The 13,030-nt window shown below is 31.7% G+C and overlaps 1 protein-coding gene across 1 annotated transcript in view; it reads left to right on the forward strand.

Moving 5' to 3' along the window:
* LOC111696410 (protein-methionine sulfoxide oxidase mical3b) overlaps window positions 1–13,030 on the forward strand; it is an 82,234-nt gene that overhangs the window by 53,392 nt on the left and 15,812 nt on the right. The window contains exons 29-34 of the mRNA XM_023466007.1: window positions 588–637; window positions 1,022–1,093; window positions 1,364–1,386; window positions 1,434–1,486; window positions 7,758–7,905; window positions 10,189–10,265. Coding sequence (XP_023321775.1) covers window positions 588–637; window positions 1,022–1,093; window positions 1,364–1,386; window positions 1,434–1,486; window positions 7,758–7,905; window positions 10,189–10,265 — 423 coding nt within the window. The remainder of the gene's footprint in view (window positions 1–587; window positions 638–1,021; window positions 1,094–1,363; window positions 1,387–1,433; window positions 1,487–7,757; window positions 7,906–10,188; window positions 10,266–13,030) is intronic.

A 13,030-nucleotide genomic window follows, 5' to 3' on the forward strand; every position in this document is an offset into this window, starting at 1 on the left:
CTCCCCTCCTTGAACCCCTTACATAAATGCGAGTGTGGGCTTAAAACGTTTAAACAATGTAAGATGGGGATGGGGGGGGGGGGGCTGGAATCTCTAGAAATTCTGTTAAAAGACTAATAGAAGACAAACTGAAAATTACTAAATCTGTTAATGCTCCTTAATACCCTAAATCCGAGGAATCCCACTTCAATATCTCACCGCAACTACTTCATAAATTCGAAGACAACAAAATCTTTGTCTGGAGTTTCGTTAATCTTGAACGATCTTGATATCCAATGTGTGTGCACTTTAAATTCCCTTCATTTTCAAGCATCTCTTCAGGAGACAATACCTCTGGATATTAAATAGGAATTAAGTTGATCCATCAAACCATTTTTATAGTTTATGTTCACAACTCAAAAGTTCTGACTGTGGATCTCGTTTTTAACGAATTTATTTTTTATAATACGTTTTGCTTTTTTTCACTGAACAACATTTTTCGAACTTTTTTTAATGTTGGTAGTAGTTATGCTGCAAATATAGGATTTGTTGAAAATTTATTTGTTTTTATAATAATCTCTCTTTTTTTCAATTTTTTTATTCATTAGGAAAGGAAACGAAACGATGAGATGAAAAAACTAGAGCCTTCTGACATTAGGAACTTTAAACATATATGATTTTATTTTATGAAATGAAAAGTTTAAACAATTATTTTATTTTCCAGTACGATTCATAAAACTGTGGAATAAATGTCGATTTTATTTTTCTTCTATTTACACCATTGTTCATTATCATAAAATATTAAAAAGATGACAAGCTCGGCACTGAACCATAAATAGTTATAAACTTGACAATAGTAATGTTATCAAATTAATCAAAATAATAATCAAATTATAATCAAATTATAATCAATTATAATCAAATTACAGTTAAGTAACAGTAATGTTTCTTGAAATTTAAATTGCCAATTTTGCAAAACTTGATTCATTTAATTACAAGCATCAAGTTTTAAATTAAGATCTTAAATATGTTGAATGTGTAGGCGAGAAGAGAATTTTAGAAAAATCCAGGAAATGATGGCAGGGGAACGACGAAGGGAAGAGGGGAAACAAAGGTAAATTTACAAGAAAATTAAACAACATAAATTGATAATGCCACTCTTCGCCTGCAGTATGATTTTTCATTGAATTTCAAGAGATTTTTATCTCATCAGTGTTTAAATCTTTGAAAAGTACATTTTTTTGAGAAAAAGTGTCATCTATATCTTATTTAGAGACAAGAAACCTATGTGACATCTATATCTTATTTAGAGACAAGAAACCTATGTGACATCTATATCTTATTTAGAGACAAGAAACCTATGTGACATCTATATCTTATTTAGAGACAAGAAACCTATGGATCTGGGTCGGGCAATTGGACGCTTAGATAGTGAGGATTGGGCCATCAAGCAGGTCGGGCAATTGGACGCTTAGATAGTGAGGATTGGGCCATCAAGCAGATAGAGGTATATCTCCAATCTGATAGGTTAAGGACTTCTAGACCACAATATATAGAGGTATGTTTCCAATCTGATAGGTTATGGACTTCTAGACTACAATATATAGAGGTATGTCTCCAATCTGATAGGTTAAGGACTTCTAGACCACAATATATAGAGATATGTTTCCAATCTGATAGGTTATGGACTTCTAGACTACAATATATAGAGGTATATCTCCAATCTGATAGGTTATGGACTTCTAGACATATATAGAGGTATATCTCCAATCTGATAGGTTATGGACTTCTAGACCATAATATATAGAGGTATATCTCCAATCTGATAGGTTATGGACTTCTAGACCATAATATATAGAGGTATGTCTCCAATCTGATAGGTTATGGACTTTTAGACTACAATAAATAGAGGTATGTTTCCAATCTGATAGGTTATGGACTTCTAGACTACAATATTTAGAGGTATGTCTCCAATCTGATAGGTTAAGGGCTTCTAGACTACAATATATAGAGGTATGTTTCCAATCTGATAAGTTATGGACTTCTAGACCACAATATATAGAGGTAGGTTTTCAAGCTAACAGGTTATGGACTTCTAGACTACAATATATAGAGGTATATCTCCAATCTGATAGGTTAGACTTCTAGACCATAATATATAGAGGTATATCTCCAATCTGATAGGTTATGGACTTCTAGACCATAATATATAGAGGTATATCTCCAATCTGATAGGTTATGGACTTCTAGACCATAATATATAGAGGTATGTCTCCAATCTGATGGTTAAGGACTACTAGACCATAATATATAGAGGTATGTTTCCAATCTGATAGGTTAAGGACTTCTAGACCATAATATATAGAGGTATATCTCCAATCTGATAGGTTAAGGACTTCTAGACTACAATATATAGAGGTATATCTCCAATCGGATAGGTTATGGACTTCTAGACTACAATATATAGAGGTATATCTCCAATCTGATAGGTTCTGGACTTCTAGACTACAATATAGAGGTATATCTCCAATCTGATAGGTTAAGGACTTCTAGACTACAATATATAGAGGTATATCTCTAATCTGATAGGTTAAGGACTTCTAGACTACAATATATAGAGGTATGTTTCCAATCTGATAGGTTATGGACTTCTAGACCATAATATATAGAGGTATGTCTCCAATCTGATACGTTATGGACTTCTAGACTACAATATATAGAGGTATGTCTCCAATCTGACAGGTTATGGACTTCTAGACCACAATATATAGAGGTATGTTTCCAATCTGATAGGTTATGGACTTCTAGACTACAATATATAGAGGTATGTCTCCAATCTGACAGGTTATGGACTTCTAGACCACAATATATAGAGGTATGTTTCCAATCTGATAGGTTAAGGACTTCTAGACCATAATATATAGAGGTATATCTCCAATCTGATAGGTTATGGACTTCTAGACCACAATATATAGAGGTAGGTCTTCAAGAAGACAGGTTAAGGACTTCTAGACCACAATATATAGAGGTATGTCTCCAATCTGATAGGTTAAGGACTTCTAGACCACAATAGAGAGAGCTATCTATATACAGCTAGTTATCTATATATATAAAGTTGTAATCTCTGTTTGTTTGTCTTTTTGTTTGTCCGATCAGAAATTTTTGACCGATTTGTCTCAAACTTTGATGGCAGGAGAAAATTTGTGTAATCTTGGCAGCGCTGGGTCCCAATCTAGTTTGATATAAAATAAATTTGAACAATATCAAAATGGATTTACATAAAAGTAATGACAAAACACATACTGAAATAGTATGGTAAAGAATTATGAAGACATGTTTGATCGTTTTTAAGCAAAAGATTTAAAAGTTCCTGTAACATAAAATAAATTTTAAACTTTTTTAATTGATGTATTAAAAAGTAATGCAAAAAGCTGATATGTTTCCAAAAATCTTCTTTAGATATTAAGCTTGTAAAGTTCAAATTCCAGATTTTTTTACATTTTGGGTTGAACTAAGAAGGATTTATATTAAAGAATGTACATTGTTCACTTGAAATGTTTTCAAGTGTTTTTTTGCAAAGTGTTTTCAAAATTGCAACCTGGAGGGGTGTATCTTTACACAAACATGTATTGCAATTTTTGTACGTCTATTGCTTTTAAAGAATTTTGTAAAAAATTCCAATGAAAAAGTATTGAATGAAGGTATGAGTATATGATATGATATAATAGGTTTGCAGGTTAAATTGTTTGAATTCCTTAAACGATGTAAGCTATTTTTTTTGAAGTTCCCAATTCCCATCTCGGCAATTTCCCAAGCAGCAACTTCCAAAGTCTGTTCTAGCTGCAGCACTCGGCCCCCAGCATGCTTTAGCTGTGGTGCTCGGCCCCCTGGCCCATCTTAGGCACAGCACTCGCCCCAGCATGTTTTAGCTGTGGTGCTTGGCCCCCTAGCCCATCTTATTCACAGCGCTCGCCCCAGCATGTTTTAACTGTGGTGCTCGGCCCCCTAGCCCATCCTAGGCACAGCGCTCGCCCCCATTGCAGCCTGCGGCGCCTCAGAGGGCCTAATCTAATTTGAGAAGTTGCCACTTGGGAAATTGTCTCTCCAGAAATTGTCTCTTGGGAAAGTCGCCCATTAGGAAATTGCCTTTGGGAAATTATCGTTAGGAAAATAACTAACACCATATTATTAAATAAAAAATCAGGTAAAATCCTGACTCAGGTAAAATCAATTGTTTCTCTCTCATTATTAGTACTACCTTTTTAATTTAGCTAAATGTTTGAATGATATCTTTAATTAATCATCTAGTAGTATCTAATTAATCGTGGAAAGGACAGAAAAATTGCAACAAAACATTTTCCTGAAGTCTGCCTCTTTGCGCTTTTCAATCCATTGTAGAAGACGGGAAAATACCAAATTAAAGGGGCTGTTGGCGAAATTTTAAGTAATCCTTCATGCAAAGTTGGAATCACAATTTAGTAACTCTGTAACAATAATATGTTAAAAAAAATGTATAGATAATTTTGTTTCCTGGCTCAAAAAGTGTTTCTCATGATAAGACAAAGCTTTTAAGGGTACCTTAGTGAATCGGGCATCTCCATCTTTAAATGGAGGTTCACTTGAAATTACACTTACAGCCCCTTTAAACGGTAGTTTTCTCTTACATCCACCAGATACTGAGGCTGTAGCCTTTTAGGGGTAGTGTTATGCAGAATATTTTTGTTTTATGTAAATGCTTTCAATATTATTGGGGAAGCTAAGTTATGGTGGAACTAATCTTCTAATAATATCTGGATTTTGATATTTGCTAAATATTTCAAGTTTTCAAGAATTTGGAAAAATGTAAAGTCGAAGGATATTATTGAAGATTTACAGATAAGAAATGAAAAATATTCTACATGTTTTCCTGTTCTTCTAAATGAAATACAAGAATGACTCAATGAATCTGAAATAAATTTAAATTTTCTTCTTGGATTTGTTTAATTAAGATATATATATATATTTAACAAATTTGGTGGAAAACTGAAATATCGTAAGGATTTTTTTTTAATTTTAAGAGCACGTTACAATGAATAAATGTGAATTGGGGTTGTAGATCTGTAGAAAAGAATTGAGTCTGTGCCACACACTCGGATTTTAAATCCAAATTTCTTTAAAACCAAATGTCTTAGACCGTAGATATTTCAAACTATGAATAATGGTGGATCAAACAATGTAAGTTTGAAATATGACAGGTATGCATCATCTGGTTGTTCTGTGTCAATAATTTTAAAGAAAAATGTTGAAATAGTGTTTTCTTTGATAATAAGAAATTTGAATATTTTTTTTAATCTTAGAAACATAGCACACTGAATTTTTGTCTATTCTTTTAAGAAACTACTAAATACATTTTTATCTTAGAGAACCTGTGTCAGCTTCCGTTATTTTCTCCAAAATTGTTTACTAAAGTTGAGGGGTGTGATTCCTACATTTCTAAAAATAGTCAGCACAGACCATCTCCCATTTTTAACTTTAATGTACTACCCTTTTTTATGCATCGCCATCATATTAAAAGGTTTATTGATTGATTGATTGATGAATTGCAATATTGAAAATTAATTCAAAGGGGAGAGTGGGTTTAATAGTTGGTAGAGCTTAAATTCATTAAAATTACTAGTTTACATATTTGATTTTCTTGTCATTTTTATTGGAAGGAAAATTTAGCTCTTTTCTTTTTTAACTCGAAGACCACAAATGTTGCAGTCTGAAAACTGTTTTTAAGTTGCCCCTCATATTTTTTAAATCCCCTTTTTATAAAGATTTCTTGGATAATTTCATTAAGAAGTTTTAATTTTTTCTCTCCCCACCTACATTATATGCTATGATCAAGTTTTAAAAACTTTTTAATTGAAAAGTTTTTAAGTAAAGTTTGATCCTTCTTATTATGAACCATCCATTAACAAAAATAATAGGTTTCTAATGAACTTCCGTGAAAAAAATGTTCCAGTATTTTTCAACATGAATTCGTATGTAATTTATATTAAAGAATGAGAATTACAGTTTAGAGTTTCTCAAGTGTTTTCTCCTGTTGGAGAAATTACTTATCTCAAGGTTTAATAACATTCAGTTGTTTTCTTCTTTACAGAATTGTCATCAAAGGAAGCAAATCAAAATTAATTAATCATTGACAAAAAAAGTTTAAGAAATTTAAAACAAAAATGTCCATTATTCTTGAAATGAAAATGGAAAAACTTTTCATTTTTCCCCCTGAAGAGTAGACTCAAATTACAATGGGACACATTATCTTCAAGAGTTTTTAAAACAATATTTGTTATGTTTCTCAGGAGTCCCACTGTCATCTTTACAGTAAAAAGAACACACACTGGGCAAATCATGTGTATGTGATTAATTTTCTTCTTTCATTTAATTATGTAAAGAAATGAAAAATAATAATCGGTGTTTTTTTTCCAAATTATAAATAATTGATAATTTATCTGGTTCGTACATCAATGCTATGCAGTATGCATAGTTATTCAAAACAAGTGCTGGGTTTTCAACATATTTTGTGTTTAAAGAAGACTTATATACAAAAATATTTTCAACCCGAAGAGGAAAATATATTTTTAAACTTAATTTCTTAAATTCCAAATTTCTCCAATTCTTGAGGCAGTCAAAACAGTTTCAACCCAAAAGGGAAAATAAACTTTTTTTAATCCTCAATTTCTCTTAAAGTTTTAGGAAAAGGGAAAAAATTAGTTGATGCCAATACCATATAGGTTACGTTCGTATAATTTATTTTTTACCTAAGTTAGTCAGTTACTTGTAAACAAGAAAAAATGAAGAGAACATATTATCCTGTATAAAAGCATCTGGGGCGGGGGGGNCCAACAAGGTTTTAATGTAAGGAGAATTAATGTATCCTTAACGACTGTTTAGACCATGAAATACGCATAGAGCCCTGGACCATATTGCATATTTGATTATTATAACGTAGTTTAGACCAAAATCTCCTTCTGTCATTTGTTAGTTAACGATTTCCAAGTTAATGACCTAAAAGAAGTTTAAAGAAAATTTAGTAGAAAACTTAAATTACTTACATTAAAGGTGTACTTTATACTTTTCCGTAGCTTTTAGACTCATAACCCAACCCACACCCCAACCCCAACCCCCACCCACACCCACACCCTTAGGTTTTAAACACCTACTCTCTCCCCTCCCCAACAGCCATCTATCATCTAATTGTTCAGCGTGGAAAATATGGACTTGACCCATGTTTTATCCCGTTGCATATTTTTAGTTCAATTCTTGAAAATCTTGACCTATTATGTTTTTTCAAATTTTAAGGGTATATATTGCAGAATTAGGGCAATTGATAAGAATCAAAAACTTGTCAAGTTGAAGTCCAATTTAACATATGTTTTCTCTAATTTTCTAAAATCTCCTTTAACTTCCCAGGAGGAGAGGGATCATTATAAATAAGTACTCCTGTTTTCATCTTTAACATGTTTGCCAATGTAATCTCTTAACAAGCATGATTTGGTGCCCTTTTATTCTGTTGATAACTTAACCATTTCCCTATAAAGGCTGCGATCGCAGCTGGGGGGTGGGGCTGTGAAAGGGGGGGGGGGGGGAAAAAATTTTTGCCCCCCCCCCCCCCCTAAATTAATTCATGGATGACCAAGAAATGCATCTAAATTTTAAAAAATACCCAAACTCTCCAGAAGAAATTCTGTGGCAGTACTTTTTTTGGAATGTAAAGCATGAACAAAATGCACATTCATAATGATAATTATACTTAGGAGAAGATGAAGGAGACCAAGAGGAAGGAGAAGGAGGGACGGAAGGAGAAGGTTCCGAAGTGGAGCAAAGAAGCATTCAATGATAAACTGAAGAAGGTTAAATGCACACTGGAGAACGGAACAGATTTAAGGAAAAAATATGATAAAGGTGAGTTTAAAAAAGATTGATGCTGACTTAATTTTAAGTGACACTTGGTTTTTTTGAATTGGCATGTCAGATTCACATAGTTGCCCCTCATCAAACCTTTGTCTGATGATGAAAATATCTGTCTGAAAATTGGGAGCCAGGAAACTTCAGTGTACAGTGAACTCTGTACATCATACACTCCGTGCAAATTGTGTTACATGGTTCCCGTAGATACTCTATTTTTAGATAGAAAAGTAAGGATACTTCTGTCGTCTATGATTAGTTAAAGGTATAACTTGATTAGTTAAAGGTATAACTTAATAGGTAAAGATATAACTTGACTAGTTAAAGGTATAACTTGACTAATTAAAGGTATAACTTGACTAGTTAATGGTATAACTTGACTAATTAAAGGTATAACTTGATTGGTTAAAGGTATAACTTGATTAGTTAAAGTTATGACTTGACTAGTTAAAGGTATAACTTGGTTAGGTAAAGGTATAACTTGACTAGTTAAAGGTATAACTCTTAAGTTAAAGGTATAACTTGTCTAGTTAAAGGTATAACTTGATTAGTTAAAGGTATAACTTGATTAGTTAAAGGTATAATTTGATTAGTTAAAGGTATAACTTGATTAGTTAAAGGTATAATTTGATTAGTTAAAGGTATAACTCTTAAGTTAAAGGTATAACTTGTCTAGTTACTTGATTAGTTAAAGGTATAACTTGATTAGTTTAAGGTATAACTTGATTAGTTTAAGGTATAACTTGATTAGTTTTAAGGTATAACTTGACTAGTTAAAGGTATAACTTGATTAGTTTAAGGTATAACTTGACTAGTTAAAGGTATAGCTTGATTAGTTTACGGTATTTTTTGAATGGACGGTGACGATTGTTTAAATTGGTTTATGTATTGTTAAAATGGACTAGTTTATTAACCTTCCAACTCTTTCAACGAGATTAAAAGACCTAAGATCAGAGATTTCCTTGTGTTTCTATCTTATAATTTGATAATTTTTTATTACAATTTCTCTTTTAAATTGACTTGCAGATTTATGCAGCATAGACAAAGCAAGAAATTTACAGCATTTTTCTCTTTTTGTGATTTAATAACGACAATACCTTCATCTAATTCATTTACTTAATTAACGGATTAAGTGTATTTTTTTGCGGGATGTGATTATCGGACGGTTGAAATTACGTAGACCGTCCCTTTAAAAGCCTTCCTTAGTTGGAACCTTTACCACGAAAGCAGGTCCTTGAAGGGAATATTCAGGGTGGCCAAAATGTACGGATTGTACGGATTGATTTTTTTAACCCTAAAATTGTACGGATTGTACGGATTGTACGGATTTGTTTTCAAATTGTACGGATAATGTAAGGAGAATTAATGTATCCTTAACGACTGTTTAGACCATGAAATACGCATAGAGCCCTGGACCATATTNTTTCGAAAATTGTACGGATTGTACGGATTTCTTCTGAAAATGTACGGATTTTTGTACGGATGGGTTCAAAAAAGTTTTGGCCACCCTGAATATTTAATTATTTTATTTAACGAAGTAAGTATGTAATATTAATTATACTAATTACACTAAGACAGTCTTAATTAAGAAAAAGATTCGGATTTAGAATAAAAGAAAACTATAAACAATTTGTTAAGTCAGAAATATGGTTTCCAGCGAAAAGGGGAAATTTTTTCACATTTTTCGCGAAAAAAAAATTTCGCGGAAAGTTCCGCATTTCGTTAGCTTGTGAAAATTTTCACTTTTTTCGCTTAAATATGTTGCATGAAAAATGCGAAATTTTCGCGAGAAAAATTTCGAAAATTTTAAGAAAAAATTCTCTTTATCAAAATTGATTAAAGTAAAGTAAAAGAAATTATTTATAATGTTCGCATTTTTTCGCTTAATTCATTTTCGCGAAAAAAATGCCAAGTTTGGCAAAAAAAAGTTAACAAAATACGAACGAAACGAACCCTTGTCAGAAATCTTAACATTTATTTTAAAGAATTTCATTAGGAAAAAAAATGTATTAGTTTTCAGTTATTTTGAATAGTCTGTTTTAACTTTTTATCTCAATTATGGAAGCCCGAATATTTTCGGTTAATAATTGTAATCGTTAAATTTTTTTAAATATAGTTTTTCTGGTTAATGTCATGTGAGCGAAAATAAATTAGTTCTAATTAAGTTCTGTGAAAAAAATATTATCTACATACAAATTAAACACATTAATTCTATTTCTATCTGATTCGAAAAAAAAATCGACAAACTTTTCTTTTTTCATGCAAAAAAACTTTTTTTAGAATCTAGTTTATCCCGCCTGAAGCGAACCTTAAAGGAGGGTTCCAATTTAGAAACAGGAGAGAGAGGTTCAAATAAGGTGAGTTATGAACAGTAGTTCCCCCCCCCCCCCTCCCCAGTACGTCAAGGTGTTTACCATGGTTTACTACTTACTACTAACTCAGACCTCCGCTGTCATGTGAAATATTATGTATTTTGTATTCATTCTGGGATCTGAGCTCCGTTGGAATATTTGAAAAATTAATTGAATTGAGTGAGTTAGGTCCCACAATGCATCCAAAATCCATAGGAATATCTATAACTTCAGGAGCGATTAAATCCTGAATTTTTAGAGATATTGAGACAAAAATTAAAAGTGCTCGCAGTACATATTGTTCACGGTACAATGGAAAAAATAAGGTCATACGTCAGGGGCGAATGAAACCATTATTTTAGCGGGGGGCCAATAATTTCGGCCCCCCCTAAAAATTAACAAAAAGCAGTAAATTTATATTTCTTATTAGTTCAAAAAATATAAGTTTACAAATTCATGTTCTCCCACTTTCTATCTGTAAACTCTAGTTCTTCTTCTTTCTTTCTGTACACTCCAGTTCTTCCTACTTTCTATCTGTAAACTATTATAGTTTTTCTACTTTCTTTCTGTAAACTCCAGTTCTCCTACTTTCTATCTGTAAACTCCAGTTCTCCCACTTTCTGTCTGTAAACTCCAGTTCTCCCACTTTCTATCTGTAAACTCCAGTTCGCCTACTTTCTCTCTTAAACCTCTAATTCTACTTACTTACTGTAAACTCTAGTTCTCCTACTTTCTATCTGTAAACTCCAGTTCTCCCACTTTCTATCTGTATACTCCAGTTCTCAGCTTTATATCTGTAAACTCCAGTTCTCTTGTCTTTCTATCTGTAAACTCCAGTTCTTCTACTTTCTTTCTGTAAACTCCAGTTCTCCACCTCTGTCATCCGTGGACAAGCTATATACCATAAATAGCGTAAATATCACTTATGGCCTGAGCACACAGCACAATTGCTTTGTTTTCTCTTCCATTATTAAAAATAACTTGATTTTAAAAGTCGTCTTCCTTTTCCACGCACGTACGAACGCAACTTTCATTTTCAACATGAACCATTAAAAATCTCCTAATTTGAATGGTCTTGCGGTCTTATAATTGCATAACCACCAAGACCATAATTAATAAGCAGTATTTTTGGATACATTTACAATAAAATTTGGGGTTTAAGGGTTTTGACAAGTAGTGTTACAAGGTTTCCAACAGTTGAAAATTTCAACATTTTTAATTGCCCTACTTATTCTTTTAATTTTGATATTTTTATTTTAGGGATAAATAAGTGTAAAAAATTGTACATATTTAATTCAGCTGAAGAAAGGCAACGTATGGTATACCATATATATGGTATAAAGGTATATATACCATATATACCAATAATTTGAGTTTTGTGGGAAAGATTAAAAGTGAGCAACTTTTTCTCAAATATTTTTTCTTGAAGTAAGTTATTTGAGAACAAGGCAATTAGGGCTAGAATTTGAAGATAATTAAATTTGAATCAAATTATTTTAGCTAAAAGTTCATTCACCGCGGGATAGACCTTTTGAACCTCGTTATTCTAGGATTTAAATCCCTTATTATCTGAGACTAACCTTAATCTGATTGTTAAAATACCAGGATGAGGGTTTTGATTTGCTTCGTTAGTGTTCAAGTCACATCACAAGGCATGTATGTAGGCCTGCATCTGTTGGATATCTTGGCAGCAAACTAGCTGAACCATTTCAAGATTTAATTTTTGGATTTTAAACAATTCTCTTTTACATATCATTAAGTAAAGTAGTAAAAAATTATTTATTTATGAAATACAACAAAAACATACAAAATAAAGTGTTTCAGGAGAAAATATTTAAAAACCTCTAAGAGTAGAGGTTGTGGGAATATTTCCCCCCAATTCTAAAAAAAATATAAAACTAGAAATAAAAGGAAAAGGAAAGGAAAGTATAAGGAAAGTTACATATTTATTGTTTATACTATATTTAAATTAGTGGTGGATTGTTAGTATTTTTCGACGATGAACTAACAACTTTTAAAAATAAAAATTAAATATTTATTTGTAATGTTAAAAGAAAAAGTAAAAAAAAGCTTTATGGAGTGTGAAAAAGATATAGGTTCTATGAAAAACGGGCATTTTTAAGCATCTTTTTAATTCGCGCTGATTTTTGACATCCTTTATGTTTGATTATATTTTTTACTCTTATTAATCTTTTTATTCTTTTCTTTGTAAAATTGTCTTTGGTTTCTTCGATTCTTTTGCAAACATAGCATGTGTTAGAATTAAAACATTTGTTCTGCTGATAAAAATCTTCTATTAAACTCTGTTTAAAATTCGAAATAAGACTGATATTTGAAAGCTTAGAACTGTGTCGTTTATTTTCATACCATATTTTAGGGAAATTGTGAGGGGGGAGCAGTCCAATTTTAATAGATTTTATTCTAGGAATATAAAAATCGTTTCTGTTTCTAAGATTTGCGTTTTTGATATTTTTTGATAATATAAAATCTTTTTTAAATGTTGGGGGTAATTGGTCTCCTTTTAATTGAAATAAAAATTTTATTACATTAAAAATTCCTAATTTTCTTAAGGGGAGTATGTTTAAAGCCCAAAAAGCTTCCGCTGTGTGACTTATTCTAGGTAACCCCATCAAAAGACGGATAGCTTTCTTTTGCAATGATTCTATCTTATCAATATTTTTGTTTGAAGTTAGCATTAGGAATGTTGAACTAAATTCTAGATGGGAGTGGAAAAAGGAGTAATGGAGCAATTTCATGGTTTCAAAGCTTAA

This window comes from Eurytemora carolleeae, unplaced genomic scaffold (assembly GCF_000591075.1).
Source record: "Eurytemora carolleeae unplaced genomic scaffold, Eaff_2.0 scaffold6, whole genome shotgun sequence".
Lineage (NCBI taxonomy): Eukaryota > Metazoa > Arthropoda > Copepoda > Calanoida > Temoridae > Eurytemora > Eurytemora carolleeae.